Raw genomic sequence first — 18,543 nt, 5'->3', positions numbered from 1 at the left:
TAAAGGTCCGTCTTCTTCTTCTTCTTTTTCTCTTCATGCTAAAGTCAAGCCATATGACAACTAGTTCCATTCATATTTGGTGAATATCATATAATTTCTTATCTAAAACTTCCTCATTTTCATCAGTAAGTAATTGATGTCTGTTAGTTGTTGTGCAAACACATCTAAGATGCCTTCTCATTTAACCTGCCTTCCTACAAGCATCCTTACACTCTCACTGCCTGCTTCCCTTTCAAGAGCTATAGATGAGTGAAATTGAGGGTTGCCATCCATGCAGTAACAGGATCAATGGCTTTGGCCTGCTTGTTTAGGACTGAAGGCATGCAGTGTGTCACTGTGTGATTTGTTGGCTTCGTTCATTAACCCCTGGTCAAACGTCTGACACGCTGCTGTTGCTTGTTTGCTTGGAGCTGAAACTTTCTCACCACTCCATATCCTTTCCACCTCTGTTTGCCCTGCCTCCCTCTTCTCACCCCCACCTCTTTCACTGTTTCTGTCTATTCTTCTTCTTTTGTTTTATGTTCTCTTCACATTGTCTGTCTTCACGTCTCTCCTCTCCTCTGCTCTTCCTTTTGTATCACAACTGAAAAGCTCTTAGTGAAGAATAAGTATTTTCTTCCCAGTCTCTGAAAGGAAATCACGAAAAAAGGTTTTATGACCAAAACGTGAATAACACTATAATATAACTAACATTAAACTGTTATTATTTCACTCTGTTATGTAAATGAGAAATACAACTTTTTACTAAATATTAATAATGCTTTAATTTATGAGGTTTGAAGGTTTACTCATTACCAAAACATTTGTAAAAACAACATTACAAAGATAGATGAACCAGGTATTTATGATGTTTCTAGATATTCCTTAAAGGATAATAAATCCTTTTGTAATTATATTTTATTCGAAATAATATAAAATTACAATTTTAAATGATAGAATTTTAAATACTGTATTTATATTTATATATATATATATATATATGTAATACTTTCTATCATCACAAGTTGATATTGAGATAATATTGATGATAAATGGAGAAACCTAATTTTGAGTTAGACACTCAAAATGGAACAGTACGACCCTTGACAGAGGTGGATTGTGTGGGTATTTTAGCCCTCTAGTTGCCCAAAGTGTCTCCAGTGTGAGGCTCAGTGAATGAATTTGATGTGGACCACAGTGTTTGCTGGGGGACTGTTCCTTTCAGTGGGGCCACAACAAAAGGGGCATTGTTGCCCAGAGTACCACAGGCTTTATATAATAAGGGCCCTTCACTGATGCAATCTTTGCTCTTCACACCTATAATATCACTAGCTACTGTAAGCAATAGTTTGTCCGTGGCCATTAACGTTTTTTCGTGGTCGCCGAGGTACATTTCTTTGTGCCAGTGGGAGCTTCTTTTATTTACAGTTTTGTTATATTGGTGTTTATACTTGGTAAATTATTAAATGGAAATGTTTCTCAAGAGGTTTTCAGTCGTGAGTCAAATGTAATGCTTAAGATCAGCATGGGGTGTGTTAGTGTTGGTAGGACCTAATTAATGAAATAAAGCACTCATTTATCATACACACACACACACGCGCACACACGCACACACACACACACACACACACACACACACACACACACACACACACACACACACACACACACACACACACACACACACACACACACACACACACACACACACACACAAAATCCTATCTGATCTCCCAGTGGATATGTGATAGGATATGAAAGTGTGGTTCTGTGAAGATTGCATTGGGATTAAGTTTCGCATTAGAAAGCTGATCTTCACACAAACCTGAGACAATAACTTTAACATGCTGCTTTTAGCCTCTACTCTTGCATATAATGTTTATGCTCTATAATCTGATATCTTTGCTGCCCGCCCCCCCTTTCCATTTTAGCCTCCACACTATTTCTTCTTTCTCTGACTTGTTGTTTTTCTCCGCTTCAGAACGGGCACCAGACTGTGCCTTCAGTGGGTGCCAGTTTCACTGTGCTGTGACTCATGATGGGCCTCTGTGCTACTGTAGCAACGGCTATGAGGTCGCTGCAGATGGAAAGACGTGTAAAGGTGAGTGGGTGATTTGGCAGAGGTATTTGAGGCTTGCCAAAGTAAACTTCATAAAATCATCTGATTATTTTGACTTCTTGCTTGCTGGAGGAAGTCAAATAAAAGATAAAGTAATGGTCCTGTGTTTGGGATTTCCATTTGCTTTTTGTCAACAATTTTCTAAAATCATAACCACACCCAGTAGAGTGAGTGGTAAACAAGAATCTCTGTGTGTTTGATCCCTGACTTTGTCTACAAATGCATTGTTCTTTTTTTGTAGATTTCAATGAGTGCAATGTGTACGGGACGTGCAGTCAGACGTGCACGAACAGTGATGGCTCCTACACCTGCAGCTGTGTCGAGGGCTACCTGGTGCAGCCTGACAACCGCTCCTGCAAAGCCAAAAATGGTGAACACACACACACACACAATGTGAAAACTGACAAAAGATGTATTTATCAAACCTCCAAAATCATAGATTGGTTTCTCCTGCTGTATTATATCAAATGATCTGATATGCATGCTGTGGCTCCCTCTTTTGATTTACAAGTTTGTTCACTAAAGAGCTTTATTGACCTTTTCTTTATTCATATCACTTTCCCCTTACTCTTCCTCTCGTTCATTTTGTCCTCTTTCTCTTTGCCCACCCCAGAGCCGGTGGATCGTCTGCCTATGCTGTTGATTGCCAACCTCAATGACATCCGCTGCACCTCTCTGAGTGGATCCACGTCCCGGCTGCCCTCCATTGCCACCAAGCAGACCATGGCTATGGACTTTATCTATGCAGAGGAGACCGTGTGCTGGATAGACGTCGGTGACACCCCTGCTGCCACCCAGCTGAAATGTGCCAGCATCCCTGACCTCAAGAGTGTCACCAACATCCGCACCATCAACATTTCCCTCAGCCTACACCGTGAGTCAATGATTCATTGACAAAAATGACTTTGATTGTAACAGAAAGCTTTAATTTCTAGAAATAGTATTTTCTGCTGACAGTGAAAAATGTAGTCAGGTTGTTCGAGGGTCATGACTGTTAGATGTAGACTACGACCGAAAGAGAAACCAATTCTTCGCATACGAGCACTCAAGCAATGCTGAGGTAATCAGTTCGAGTTGTCAGCTCACTCGAGGTGAAATTTCTGTTCCTTGCCTCAGGAATTAAATGGTCAACTTTGCATCTGCTAGCTCAGACAAATGTAAGACGTAAAGCAATGAAGCCTCCTCTCCGAAAGCTGCTCAGACCAGCATAAAAGTGCCAAATAGAAACGCTGAGTCCAGCTTTATTTTTAAAAAGGTTTGTCTTTGAAGAACAGGGGCATCCTGACACACCACTAAATCATCCCATAGAGGCAATATGTATGTGTGTAGTTTATTTACAGTGATATGATTCATTTATGGCTGGCAGCATGCTTTGAGGCATTCATTTGCACATTTCTTGACAGGCAAACTGTTCCCTACTGTGTAGCCTGATTTATGTAATAACTGTGCATTGCTATTCATAAGCTTGGAAATGTATTTTCTTCACCAGCTTGTTTAATGCATTTGAATGTAATCGGTTGTATCCCTACTCTGGCTCACACATGGCTATGATGACATTTGGAGTTAAGTTCTCCCACAGAAGTATTTTCCAGCTTCATAAGAACTCCCAAATACTGTACATTTTGTTCTGAAAGGCGTTGTAGGAGGAACCGTATGATAGTGTGTTGTATGTGTATGTAGAAGGATATAGGAGAATTATAAACGACAACAGATAAAAATTTAAACCTGATATGTCTTGCCTGTGGAGGTAACTCCTCATAGCCATAGGCAACGTCTTAACTCACGCTTCCACACAGACACAGAATAACATGAGAGCACTACCCTCTGAGAGACTTGCTCATATAATGCTGACATGATTTATCTCTGATTACGAGCCTGACAGGATTTGTTTTTATTCGCCTGGTTGACAGAGCCGTTACTCCCTAAGAATGGGGGCAGAAATGTAGACAAAACATAAAATTGAGGGTGTGAGTATGTGCGTGTGGGAAGCGTTCCCTTGAGAACTGGCCCGAGGCATTAAAAAGGCAGACATGAAGAAAACAAGTGGAGAAAGATGGTTGTGTAGACGCTGTAAGCCTGTGACGTGATTAGAAGTTCCTCGGCTCATATCAACTTTAAATGAAGCTTGTGCAACTGCTGTCTCTGCTGACAGCTGGGACAGAGCCCAGGCTCAGAGGCGCAGTGAACCCCAGCGCTTTCCAGTTGATTCTCTGCACACTCATTAGTTACCCATATCCCACCATGCCCTCATTGTGTTGGCTTGCCAGAGTGGCTTTCAAATCCACTGCTCTGTTAAGTGGTCTGAGAGGCAAATGAGGGCGAGGGGAGGAACTCTGGAGGGGACCCTGAGAGAAAGATTGAGCAAAGGAGACAAGGGAATGATAAAATTAGAGGGGGGGTAGAGAAGGTAGTGATTTTTTGTACCTTGGAGGTGTGTGTGTATATGCAAGTGGTCATGCAGATGGTATTTACATTCCTCTGTTGGGTTATGTCAGGCTGAGCAACCCCTACATTCCTCCGGCCGTCTTATGTCCTGTCCAGTCAGGTCACTTTGCCACGCTCATAGCCTTGGCTCAGACACACACACTGACCCATATACCTTTGACTCACAAACACATAACTCAGTGAAATATTAACTTTTATGATTTGAGACTTTTCACTCATTTCTGTTTCCATACCACTGTACACATACTGTATATAGCTGTCTCTGTACTGTAAACTTCAGATTGTGCCCTTGTTTTTCCAAAATCAACCTGTAAGTAATAGGCAGCATCTTAAATGAAACTCTAATAGGCAGTTGCTTATACATTTTAAGTGTTATTTTATCAAATGTTGGTATTAGAAAGTGCAGTTTGGAAGACAATTAGGTAATTGATTTCCTATTCAATATAGTAAGTGAGCTGGGTCTAGGGCGTGTTGATTTTCAAACGGCTCTTTGCTGTGATATAATATACAGTAAAGGGTTTTCCGAAAAGTGTTTCTGTCGGGAAATTGTCGGTAAGCCACCAAGATCTTGTTGCATCTTGTCTTGTGACTAATAACAATAACCACTCGTTAAATGAAACTGCTGTCCTGTATGACATGGCACAGGTGTAGTTTTTTACTGGAAGTTTGTTTTGTTTTATAAAAATCTATTAAGCTGTTATCAATTTAGATAAGGTGTCATACGGCCACTATGAAACACTAGAAAAATCCTGTCTGCGGTCAATAATGGAGCAAACAGGCAAACAGACAAGAAGCTGTCTTTGTGTTTTGGCTGACTCATCATTTTTAAGTTGCATAAGTCTGGCCTTTCCACTATGATAAAAGAGCAAAAAACCCTATTGTAGATCTCTGCTTTTGCTATATGGTTTCATTTGTGGTCCTTAGCTATAAAAAACTGCAGGTCTTGAACAACCTATTTGCCAGGTTTTCTTGAACATTTGTGTGCTCTTTCAAAATAATTTGGATTTCATAAATGGTGCCAGCATGGGCTCTTTGTCTGCCCTATTTGGTGTTTTTTAAAACGAGTAGGGCTCAGGTGCTCTCCTTTGGCAAACCTAGGGATTGGCCTTAGATGGATATGGATGAAGTGGGGGTTGGTGCAGGGTTCACACAAACAGGTTGATTTATAGCTTCTGGAAGCCGGGCAGATAAGTAGACGAGGGTTCCAGATGTGGTCCACTCTGTCTGTATGTGTGAGTCTCTGACTGTGAAGATAAAAGGACTGCAGAGCCAACCCATCCCATCCTTTTCACCCTCCAAGCGGAACTCCTCAGCAGGGACCAGCCCTCCTCCCCATGTCCCACTGTCCATCGTTCATACCTCCTTCCTAGCGTTTGTTCTTCTGGGTTTTTTTCCAGAATAAATCAGTGTACAGAAATCGCTTTGTTAATATTTGTCAAGATCTGATTATAAATGTATAGTTTATTGGGAAAAATAATCGAAGGCTTTCTGTCTTATTAGATTCAGAGTTTAATGTATTTTCTTTTTACTAATAATAATGTTTTTGACTTCGATGTACTACATTATCCAAACAGAGCATGACTATCTTACTTAGAGGACATAATTTTAGCCCATTATTTCTTATCAATAGTTTTTAGTCATGGGTGAAATGATGTCACATTAGCCCTGACCATCCGGTCTTCCTATCCAGCCGATAACCTCTCTTTTCCACTTGCAGCAGATGGGGATTTGCCAATGGCATAACTGTTAGGAATTATAGCCTCTTAAATGAAGTTCATATGTCAGATCCTTATGGAAAATCATAATGGCTTAACTCTGAAACTGTGCTTATGAGAGGTCAAAGAGGTTTTTTTGCACAGATTAATAGGATACTCTTGGCACAGTGAGGATTATGGAAGCAGCATGATGATGATTATTTTTCTGCTTTGTGCTAAAATATGAATAAAGGAATACTTGCACTGAGATGCGATCAGAGGAAATAACATGCATGTTCACATTTTAAAATGCTATTCCAGAATATACACGCTAGGTTGAATAACTAAAAAGGCTGTGGCCCTGTATGTAAATACTTTTGCTATTTTGGCAGAAAGCATGTTTGTTGTTGCCAGTTAGACCCCCTCAGTGAGTGAAACGTTTTCTCAGAGTAGTGTGAGCTGTTAGGTGTTAAGGGCAGGAAGTGAAATGGGGTTGTGAGGGCAGGGTGGTTGGATGAGGAGAAAGGGGTGGGTTCATTCAGTTTCCCAGCAAACGTACCACTTTCCAGAAGCTGAGTAAGTGAGCATGTCAACAGACTGGCTGGCTCTGGATAAGGGGGTCCACTAGTTTTAGGCTGTTGCACAACGCAATAGTCCCTGTGTTGCATAACTGGCTCCTGTACTCTGTTTATGAATCTAATCAATGCTTTTTGCAGACAGGCTTCCAGCTGGATTTCTTTAAAGGAGTGTGGTTTCAGAGCTGATACCAAAGGGAGTATCACTATCCCTCTCAACTCGGTCATGACAAACTTCCCCCCCATTGTCAGAATCGTGATACTGTTGTTTTTGAAACATCTTGGACTGGTTTTAACTTCCTCCCTCAGTTCTTTTCACAATGAGTTTTTAATTGCCCAATGCATTTACAGTTACCTACCGTTTTTAAACGTTAGATATCCGAGTCCTTTGCCAACTGTCAATATATTATGTCCAGCCTTGAGGTCCATTAAATGTTCTTATACAGATTTATTTCGCTACAATTGTCTTTCTGTCTTTCTTTCCTCAACCTCATCCATCATGGTTTCCCATTTTTTTCCTCAGCTCTGTTTGTATTCTAGCACCAGGCATACTGTAAGTCCCATGTGGGGCAAGTCTTTTGAAGCTCTGTGTATGTTTGGTAGGTGGGGTGGGGGATTTTACATTAGGCCCAGATGTGTTTGCTCTTTTGTGAAGCTTGCTTTGGCACTGTCTTTAAGCAGCATGGTTATCATTGTTGGGGAGGCTCCAGCGCAGATTTGTTTTCTTTATGAATGGTCAAAGCCCTAGGACGATTTGACTGAGGCTCCCTGTCAATGGTGTTAGAACTCAATCATGTAACACAACATCAAAGTTGTTACCTGGAGAGACACGTGTGGTCACTTTGATACTTTATGTGTGAGTAGCAAGCCTGTGTGATCTGTATGTGTGTATACAGTGTTCTGCTTTGAAAGGAAGTGTGGTGGCAGCTGTTAAAACACAAGGCTGTACGTATCTTCTCAGCTGGGTCTCCCTGTGGTCGGGGATTTCTGTACCCAGTCTCGTACAGGACAGAGGTTCTCAGAAATGGAGAAATATTTCCAATGTTAACTTAACACTTCAATCCCCCCAATGCTGGGGGTATGACTGAAATAACTCTCCATCTGTGAATCTTCCTCTTTCAAAGTTTCCTTAGTCAGCAGTGGGGCTACAAAATGTCAAGTTCCTTTATCAAAAATGTTGTAGCAGTATTTTTGAGGATGCTTTGACCAATCTTCAAGTTGATTCATAACATTTCAGAGCTCCATGTGTCATGTTTCTGATCTGCCATGGGGAAATCATTTTGCTTATTCTTTTGTTTTTTAATTACATATCTTTCCTAAAAGAAAGTGTGTTCATCCCTCCAGTAAATTTGAGAGGCATTTTTATTAATTAACTGATTGAATGTATTTCATTATTTAAAAAATAAATACTAGACTGCATTGCAGTCACACACAATAAAGCCAAAGGCTTGTTTCGATTGTGGTTGTCATTTATGCTATTCCTACCAAATCACTTTGTGTTGTTTTATTTTCCATTAATGGTCACACACAATTATGTTTCTGGTAATTGTACTTGTATTAACATCAATGTTAAAACAATTTACCTAAGGCAAGGTTCCCAAATTTCTCAAAAGGTTTTTGAAGTTCCTGCAGCAAGGGAATACGAATTTCACAATACAGTATGTTCTTAAATTCATCAAAAATTCAAGTCTTAAATCCCTCTCCTTACAGCAGTTTGTTGTTATTTCAGAAACCCACTGAAAGTTCAGTTTAGAAAGTGCAAGCCTTCACCTCTCACTCTTTATATGTCACTGAGTTTTTTTTACCTCCCCACTGCCCTGCTTGACATAATCAAAGACAAGTGGAGTGCGGGTAATGGACAGTACAAGAAGATGACGGGGCTCATTAGTTAAGCACTGTTGTTTTATTTTTCAAGAGTATGGACACTCTTGAGGAGAGGGTCATGGCATCATGAAGCGAGGGATTTTGAAATGAGGCTGCATTATGACCAAGAGTTATGACTGTACTTCGAGAGACTCTGTCTTTTTTTTTTTCCATTATTATTATTATTATTATTATTATTATCATTATTTATTCTTCTGTCCTGTTTTACTCAACCTTCTCTCCTCTGCATCCCTAAGATGTGGAGAAGATGGCTATCGATTGGCTGACCGGAAACTTCTACTTTGTGGATGACGTGGACGACCGGGTGTTTGTCTGCAACAAGAACGGCCAGACATGTGTGACCCTGCTGGACCAAGAGCTGTACAACCCTAAAGGCATCGCCTTGGACCCGGCAATGGGGTTTGTACTTCCCTCTTCTTGACCTAAAAATTACCCCAGTACTGTTTTAGCATCATTTGAGAGGAAAATGCTGTCCTATGTTCAGACGACGTGCTGACAAAGCAGGCACGCGAAAATCAAAGCACTTCCTCCAGATGGAAAATAAAACACGTACTTGTCCGCCACGTAAACACTTGCAAGTTTGCTGTTTCAGGTTCCTGATCCTGACAAAGCTGCTGAATTTAGTTCCCGTTTCTTAGGTATCACTTCTCCGTTCCTATTTTTCTGGAAATCCTTTTGACTGACTCATACAAACATCTCAGTTGTGGTCATTGGTGTTATGCCAAGAAAAAATATTATAATAAGTCGAATAGCAGTCATCCAATTGCTTAAAGTGGCTATAGAAACTTTCAAATCCTTCCCTAAATTAGGCTAATTCAGTACTTCCGGGAAAAAGCAAGAAATGCATTCAAATATATGATATTTTAAGTCATCCCAATGGAGCCCAAAGTAATGTCAGTCCACAGCTCCTCTAGCAACAGCTTGTCATTATTTTATAGCTATTACACTGTGCAATCAACATTCACTCCATAGTAATAAGTTAAATCAATATTGCTAATTGAAGTTCAATGAATTCCTTCTCTCACTACTAAAAATACATTTTCTGTCAATTTACCATTAATGAACTGCCTCTTTCTTTTTGCTCCTCTTTTTCTACTACAGCAAAGTGTTCTTCACAGACTATGGGTCTACGCCCAGGGTGGAGCGCTGTGACATGGATGGCCTGAACCGCACAAAGCTGGTGGACACCAAGATCGTCTTCCCTCATGGTATCACACTGGACCTGGTCAACCGCTTGGTGTACTGGGCTGATGCCTACCTGGACTACATTGAAGTGGTCGACTACGAGGGCAAGAACCGACACACCATCATCCAGGGCATGCTGGTGAGGTTTAATGGATGTCTGGATGGGTTTGAATACAATAAAATACCAACTACATCCAAACATACACCAAGATACAGCCAAGGATTTCGACTTCTGATTGTTCAGCCCCCTTTTAACGGTTAAACCAAACAGCAATATCCTGAAGTCTAAACTCACTTCTATTTTTCCTTCGTTAACACAAAACATCTGTTTTCCAAATCTGTATCATCATTGATTTAATATCAGCCTTAGACGCGGCAATGTTTTCCTGTTGCCTCCCAGCATTAAGGCAAACAGAGCCCCTCTTCTATCTCCTGGGTAGTCACTTTTATTGCGTGATTTATCCGACTAAAGAGTGTGTGATTTCCCTGCTTAGTGCCTCTCTAAACATATTAGTCTGGCCCGAGTGAAGCTTGGCTAAAACTTAAAGTCGGGTAATGATCATAATGAAGTCAGGACTGCAGAGATGATGCTTGTGAGAGAGGTGAGAGAGGCGAGGGAGGTACTATGATCCCAGCCCATACATCTTTCTGACTGTAGAGGAGAGCTAGACGGAATAGACTCTTTAAAAGTAAGACCTCTGTCTGCCTTTAAAAGCAGAAGGGAAGTGGAGCCATTATGCTGCCCTGTGCCAAGTTTACCCAAACTCTCTCTGTTTCTCTATCCAAGTCTATTTGGTCTGTCTCTGTCTGTCAGAGATCTATTCAAATCTTAAGCAAATTCTAAGATTTATTTTATCGTTATAAATAGTTTAAGACCGTTTCATTATGCCGAAATTAACCAACAGCGTTCAAGGAAAAGTCTCCTCAGACTATTATAAAGAGCCATTAGCACTTTGCACAAGTCTGGATTTTCAAAAGCAAACAAAAAAAATGTTGTATTTATTTTGTTGCTTTATTGTCTTACTCTGTTTCAGATTGAGCACCTGTACGGGCTGACTGTATTTGAGAACTATCTGTACGCCACAAACTCAGATGAAAGCCACCTCAACTCAAAGACCAGTGTGATCCGAGTGAACCGCTTCAACAGCTCTGACTTCCAAGTGGTGACCCGGGTTGATCGGGGGACCGCGCTGCACGTGTACCACCAGAGGCGCCAACCCACAGGTACTCATTCGAAGCAGGCTCTGAGCTTGACTTCTTAATCACCTGATCCATTTCTGTTTATAACAGTCACCAAAGCATGACGGCTGGTTTTGTACCCCTCTCTCCTGGCTTAGTGCGCAGCCATGCATGTGCCCTGGATCAGTTTGGGAAGGCTGGAGGTTGCTCTGATATCTGTCTGCTGGGCAACAACCACAAAACCCGTACGTGCCGCTGCCGCTCCGGATTCAGCCTGGGCAGCGATGGAAAATCCTGCAAGAGTAAGTTTCAAGAATGAGGAAAAAAAATAGCTTGACAAATATGAACCCCTTCCCATTAGTTTCAGCAGTGGTGATTGATGATGGCAATGAAGTAAAGGTAGTTACACAATCGCTGGCAGAAGTAATGACAGATTTTCACTGCAAGTGTTTTATTTTTCTTGTGCAGAACCAGACCATGAGTTGTTCCTGGTGTACGGTAAAGGTCGTCCTGGAATCATCAGGGGAATGGATATGAACGCTAAGGTGCCTGATGAGTACATGATTCCCATTGAGAACCTAATGAACCCTCGAGCTCTGGATTTCCACGCACTTAGTGAATACATCTACTTTGCCGATGCCACCAGCTACATTATTGGCCGGCAGAAGATAGATGGCACAGAGAGAGACACCATACTCAAAGAAGGTAAGAATCTTTCCGAATCCTGGAATCAGGTCATTACATATTTTTTTCATTTTATTCCCTTGATAGTCATTCTGAATTTGCCAGTTAAACTTTTTCTCACACCGGTTCCTTTGGTTTATCTCAGGTATTCACACTGTAGAGGGGATAGCAGTAGACTGGATGGGAGGTAATCTCTACTGGACAGATGATGGGCCTAAAAAGACTATCAGCGTTGCCAGGCTGGAGAAGGCTTCTCAGACCCGCAAGACGCTCATTGAGGGCAAGATGAGCCATCCTCGTGCTATTGTGGTGGACCCCCAGAATGGGTGAGACACTAAAGGGGAGGGTATTATGATTTCAATTTGTATTCTTTTCTCATAAATGTTATGTTGAATCCAGTTCAAATTGTTGGGTGAAGCCGCATTGTAAGTCATTCTAATGTACCGGGAGAAGATGGTCTGAGGGTTTGTTACTTGGGTAACTTAGATGTTTTAACACATTTGTTACACTGATCTGTCTGTGGGAGCTGATGAGTTTTCAAGGAATTTTTAGAACCACCCTGTTGTATTTTGTGGATGAGCTTTCAAAGGGCATGGGAACTTAAAAGCTACATTTTGACAACTCTAGCTCTCACAGAAGGTTCTTATCTCACTCCACTTTTAAATGCGTTCCAGATGGATGTACTGGACTGACTGGGAGGAAGACCCCACAGAGAGCAACAGAGGAAAGATCAAGAAAGCTTGGATGGATGGTTCGCATCACCAAGTTTTCTTGACCAGCAAGACAGTGCTGTGGCCTAATGGCCTGAGTCTGGACATTCCCCAGGGCATCCTGTACTGGGTGGATGCTTATTACGACCGTATTGAGTTGGTTTACCTCAACACCACTGAGCGAAAGGTTGGTAGTGCTTATTATTTAGACTTTGATTTATTTCTGTGTATACAAATCAGAGATACTGGCTGCGAGGGAGTACTATCAATCAGAAGGTTTAGGGTTCAATCCCACCCCATGCAGTCAACATGTTGATGTATCCTTAGGCAAGATACTTTACTCTGAGTTGACCCCTATGGCATGGCAAACGGTGTGTGAATATGTTAGTTTCCTAGAGCAAGTTGCACTGATCTGTATGAATGTGAATGTGGTGAATGACTTGTAGATTAAAGCGCTTTGAGGGTCGTAAAGACCTGATAAAAGCCCATATAAGTACAGTCCATTTAACATTTACAATCTCAAATTGGAATCATTAAAGTATATTTTGTCTTTAATTATTGGAAATCTAGCATTTGTATATTTCCTGATTCCTCAGGTGGTGTATGAGGGACAGGAGCTTAACCACGCCTTTGGATTATGTCATTACAAACAATTTCTTTTTTGGAATGAGTACCGTGGCGGCAGCATCTACAAACTGGACCAAGTCACTAAGACAGTCACTCTTCTCCGCAACGAGAGGCCCCCTATCTTTGAGATAAGAGTGTACGATGCACACCAGCAGCAAGGTACAGCTTCCTTTTATCATTCTCACTTCAAGAATTTCTAGTAAATTAAATGCCATGATAATATTGTACCGTTCTTATTTTTTTGTATTTTCTTGTAGGCTCCAATAAGTGTCGAATTAACAACGGTGGCTGCAGCAGTCTGTGCCTTGCTATTCCCGACGGCAGGTCCTGTGGCTGTGCTGACGATCAAATCCTGGATGTCGATAATGTCACCTGCAGAGGTACTTAGCAGCTCCACCAGCAGAAAGGCTTCACCAAAGATCAATTAGGAGGGTTAAGGGAAAGTCATTACTCAGCAGGAGTTAAGACTGTTAAAGAATTCTAGGCTGTACTTTCCATTTGCAAACTATACTCAAGTCCACTGTGTTTGTAAAATCTGGAGAGAAGTTTAAAAAACCTCCAATAATATTTTGCAACTTAAAGAGAGCTGAAAGCTGACCTAGGCCTCACCAAGGCTTTGTTTTGTTTTGGTGCTCGGCTCTTGTCTCAATGGCCCATCTGTTTCTCCTCCTGCCCCTGATCTCATCTCCAGCCAACCCCTCCTACGTGCCCCCGCCGCAGTGCCAGCCCGGGGAGTTTGCCTGCAAGAACAACCGCTGCATCCAAGAGCGCTGGAAGTGTGACGGGGACAACGATTGTCTGGACAACAGTGATGAGGCCCTTGATCTCTGCCGTAAGTGTGCCACGTCATTGTCATGGTTACAGAGCAACACATAGATAAACAAAATCTGTGCTTTAGGGTCTTAGCTAACGGGAACCGACAGAGTGTAAACTACTTTTTCCAAGATTGCCTCTTTCCATGCAGCGTAATGTGACTGTAATTTCACTCGCATGCTTTCCTCTTTGTCAGACGATAGTTAAAAACAGGGACTCATATTTGTCTTGGACGTTGTTGTCTTTTTGAAGCTAAATTAAAAGTGACATATTAAAAGTGTGAAGATTATTAAGCAGGCTTTATGTTATATCAACAAAAGAAAACTTTAAGTTGCCAGGTAGCTTGAAGAAGTGTTATTATTTTCCTTTCCCAGACCAGCACACCTGCCCAGCTGACCGATTCAAATGCCAGAACAACCGCTGTATCCCCCTGCGATGGCTTTGTGATGGCGACAACGACTGTGGCAATGATGAAGATGAATCCAACACCACCTGCTCTGGTATAGACAAATGTGGAGGTCCTTGTTTCTCATGGAGCCTTACAGTTTTTAATTTGGCTTTGCAAGACCCCAGATATTAATTGATCATACTTGATTTGGTGTGGAACTAGGGTTTTTATGCTGTTAGATGATGAGTATTTTAAACAGTTTTAAATAGTAAAACAAATGTAATACTGTAAAAAAAAAAAAAAACTCCTGTTGAGGTTAGGGGAAAATTTAAAATAGAAAAACATTGGACTTTGGGCAGACAGACAATTTGCAACTAAAGCAGACATGTTGGGATTTGTTCGTTTTGAGTTAATCAGTTACTATTTGTGTGTTGGAAGCCAGCATGAATTTACAAACAGACCAGGAGTATTGATCTACGCTATGTGTATGGGCTGGACCATAGCGAGAGTACCGAGCTGACAGTATTTGTAGATCTTTCTGTGTCTCCATTTCTTATTTAAGGGCCATTAGGGAAAGCACATTTTACTGTTGACTCATGGATATGGAAAGAGGAACCTTTTAAAAATCACATTCCCGTTTTAACACTTGTTCTCTTGCCAGCTCGCACATGCCCACCAAACCAGTATCCTTGTGCTAGTGGGCGCTGCATCCCCATTTCCTGGACATGTGACCTGGACGACGACTGTGGAGACCGCTCAGATGAACCAGACTCCTGTGGTGAGTCTTTATTTTCACTTTCTTATTGTTGCCTTTACCATAAGGCAACAAATAATCTTAAGATATTTCTGTTTTCTCTCTTCAAACCTCTTCAGCCTACCCAACCTGCTTCCCTCTGACTCAGTTCACCTGCGCCAATGGCCGTTGCATCAACATCAACTGGCGCTGCGACAACGGTAACCATCTTCTTAGACTTCCATCACCTTTTGTGAGCTGCACATTTTGAAACAATGCAATAACCGCAAATTAAATATTTTATGTGCATTTTCAGACAATGACTGTGGGGATAACAGTGATGAAGCCGGCTGCAGCCATTCCTGCTCAAGCGTCCAGTTTAAATGCAACAGTGGCCGCTGCATCCCAGAATACTGGACCTGTGATGGCGACAATGACTGTGGGGACTACAGTGATGAGACTCATGCCAACTGTACCAACCAGGGTAAGGACCAATGACAGTGTGTACCCATCAGACATAGCTCTGGTCTAATAGTTACTTTGTGGGACATTGTTTGTTCTTTCGCCAGCTGTATCCGAGTCAAGCTGTCATCAGACCTTGAATTGTATTCCACTGTGTTTACATGTTACTTTTGGCAGTTGTAAAGATGTTGTAACAATGTGTAAGCGATCATTTTCCTTTTTATCTGCTCTCCATGCCCCTCCTGCCCTCTGGCTTCTAGATATCACTTACAGAAAATCCTCTCTGTTGCTCTGTTCAGGATGGGATAGTTTTTTGTGGTTAGATAACAATTAAACTCTGTATTGGGCTTGTGCAAATGGCACAGATGTTTTGACTTTGCTGCAGTGATATGGATTTACTGATTTAGAGTTTTTAAATATCTGGCAGCCACATTTGGCTGTTTGGGAACATTACATTTTAATGTGACCATTTTTGGAACGACTGGGGCAGTGTCATAGAAGTGTCACAGTCTTCCTTCCGTACGCCTAGAAACATTTGCTTTTGTTTATTGCATGTGTGTTTTGATGTTGTATGTACTGTCTGATCCATGCAGAAACACAGCCAATTGCCGTCAAGTCCCAGCATGCATAAACGGGGCCCAGCGTGACCTGTTGGTCTAATGAGCAATCTGTGCTCTCTGTGTGTGTGTGTGCCTGGCTACGTGTGTGTTTTCGGGTTCGTTTGCAGTCTGGAAGTCATTAGCTGAAATAAAAATGCAATACTATCGCCTTCCCCTCCTGTGTATTATAGTCCTGTGCTGAAAAGCCCATTTCCTGCGTTAGCCGAGCCAAGTTCTGACCTTTGCCATTAGGGGAAGTCATTGTGCCACATCACTGTTGGTGGCCTTTAATCTGCCTGTGACATCCGTCAGGGAGCTGTGTGTGTCGTTGTTGTTTGGCTTGACTCAGTGTTTGGTAGTTAAACCAGAGTCCGGGCATACCTACAGATTATTAATGACTAGACTGGCCAGTTCTTTGTCCTCTTTGTTTTTGTCCAAGTGTGTGTGGTCTGTGCGAGTGTTTTTTGCTGGTAAAGGTTCCACTCAACGTATTTGCTGACTCCTACTGCTATTTTATTAATTCTTTGACATCAGATAAACAGCACTCATCTTTTTTTGTTGGCTATCACACTTTGTCTTTCTGTTTTTCTCTCCAGCAACCCGTCCTCCAGGTGGCTGCCATGTAGACGAGTTCCAGTGTCGGATGGACGGCCTGTGCATTCCCATGCGCTGGCGCTGTGATGGAGACACAGACTGTATGGACCTGAGTGATGAGAACAACTGCGAGGGTGTGACCCACATGTGTGACCCAGCAGTCAAGTTTAGCTGCAGGGACTCTGGTGAGGATGCGTTCAGATGTTAAGGATGATTAGGGTTTTTTGTAATACATTTAGTACAAATGGGGTTTTATACTCTGACACATGAGGACAAATAATTGCAAATGCAGCATGTGGCTTGTTTATGGTTTGTTTAATTTGAGGAAAACAAATAAGAGAGTTATGACCGTCACTTCTTATTCAACGAAAAGGATTATTTTATGTTGGATAGTTCATGCTTCCTCCATTTACGGTCTCTCGCTAACAGTTAATGGCAGTTCAACTTAAATGTTATTCGCTTGGCATTGCTGAGCAAATCCTCTGATAAACCAAGCCCTTAACTTGTTTCAATCAATCTGAATAAATATGTTTAAGATAGAAGTGGTAATGTTGTGTTTTCGACAGCTCGCTGCATCAGCAAGGCATGGGTGTGTGATGGTGACAGTGACTGTGAGGATAACTCTGATGAGGACAACTGCGAGGCGTTGGCGTGCAAGTTGTCTCACCACGTGTGTGCTACGAACGACTCCATCTGTTTGCCTGCTGAGAAGCTGTGTGATGGCACTGACGATTGTCCGGACGGCTCTGACGAGAAACTTTGTGGTACACAAAAACATTTTTACTTAAAGCGCTACTAAAAATGTCGTGCCTTCTAGTCAGGTTAAAAACACCACAGTAAGGAACATACTTCTTGGATATGTTCTCCAACTCTTTTATCTTTTTCTTTCTGGCAGACTTGTGCTCACTAGACAACGGTGGCTGTAGCCACAACTGCAGCATCATTCCTGGGGAGGGCTTCATGTGCTCTTGTCCCCTGGGCATGGAGCTCGGAGCCGACAACAAGACCTGCCAGATCCAGAGCTTCTGCGCAAAACACCTCAAGTGTAGCCAGAAGTGCGAGCAGGAGAAATCCAGTGTCAAGTGCTCCTGCTATGAGGGCTGGGAGCTCGAGGCCGACATGGAGAGCTGCAAAAGCACTGGTAATTAAAACAGGGCCTTTTTGCCATTACACATGCATTTACTCATGCAAATATTATCTTTTTGCCTTTAGATTTAGAGCATTAGCATTGTTCTAAGGCTGAAGAGGCTTTACCATACTGATTCGACTATGTATACAGTATTAAATGCATCATCATGGTGTTGAGGATGTTTTTTTTCCTAGATACTTACTAAGAAGCAACCGTTTCAGTTCTTCATTGTATTTCCTTGAAAGGGACATATGGAAAAGGAAACATTTCAGAGACAGCTCTCTCAGGGTTTAATCCAAGACCAACAAGGGGTTTGTCAATTTGGGCTTTGAGATGACATTTTCACTAACACTTTTCCGGTTACAACTTATTTGCCCTCAGATCCCTTCAAGCCTTTTATCATCTTCTCCAACCGCCATGAGATCAGAAGGATTGAGCTTCACAAGGGGGAGTTCAGTGTGCTGGTGCCAGGGCTAAGGAACACCATCGCCTTGGACTTTCATCTCAATGAGAGCACTCTGTACTGGACTGATGTCGTAGAGGACAAGATCTACCGTGGGAAACTGTCTGATAATGGAGGTGAGGCAGCCACTTAACTTCTGCTTTCTGTAATTTGAGGTTATGTAGAGAGATAAATAGGGTGGATAAAAAAAGAAACGAATGATTTATACAGCTAACGTTCATTTTTTAGTAACCTCCTTTTTTAAGTAAAATAAAAATAGTAAGTGGATGGTTCATTCAGAG

General features: G+C 41.8%; 1 protein-coding gene across 1 annotated transcript in view; it reads left to right on the top strand.

The window, feature by feature from the left end:
• lrp1ab (low density lipoprotein receptor-related protein 1Ab) overlaps positions 1 to 18,543 on the top strand; it is a 78,146-nt gene that overhangs the window by 24,883 nt on the left and 34,720 nt on the right. Inside the window, 21 exon segments of the mRNA XM_063884709.1 lie at positions 1,961 to 2,080; positions 2,340 to 2,468; positions 2,712 to 2,972; positions 8,933 to 9,095; positions 9,798 to 10,020; positions 10,916 to 11,105; positions 11,219 to 11,362; positions 11,529 to 11,765; positions 11,890 to 12,070; positions 12,419 to 12,641; positions 13,051 to 13,240; positions 13,339 to 13,461; positions 13,773 to 13,913; positions 14,269 to 14,394; positions 14,944 to 15,060; positions 15,156 to 15,236; positions 15,332 to 15,499; positions 16,673 to 16,855; positions 17,237 to 17,434; positions 17,566 to 17,811; positions 18,181 to 18,378. Of these exon segments, the coding sequence (XP_063740779.1) occupies positions 1,961 to 2,080; positions 2,340 to 2,468; positions 2,712 to 2,972; positions 8,933 to 9,095; positions 9,798 to 10,020; positions 10,916 to 11,105; positions 11,219 to 11,362; positions 11,529 to 11,765; positions 11,890 to 12,070; positions 12,419 to 12,641; positions 13,051 to 13,240; positions 13,339 to 13,461; positions 13,773 to 13,913; positions 14,269 to 14,394; positions 14,944 to 15,060; positions 15,156 to 15,236; positions 15,332 to 15,499; positions 16,673 to 16,855; positions 17,237 to 17,434; positions 17,566 to 17,811; positions 18,181 to 18,378 (3,642 nt within the window).

The sequence above is a fragment of the Eleginops maclovinus genome, chromosome 1 (assembly GCF_036324505.1).
Source record: "Eleginops maclovinus isolate JMC-PN-2008 ecotype Puerto Natales chromosome 1, JC_Emac_rtc_rv5, whole genome shotgun sequence".
Lineage (NCBI taxonomy): Eukaryota > Metazoa > Chordata > Actinopteri > Perciformes > Eleginopidae > Eleginops > Eleginops maclovinus.
Note: the sequence above shows the minus strand (reverse complement) of the source record. Positions and strands in the feature narration are given on the sequence as shown.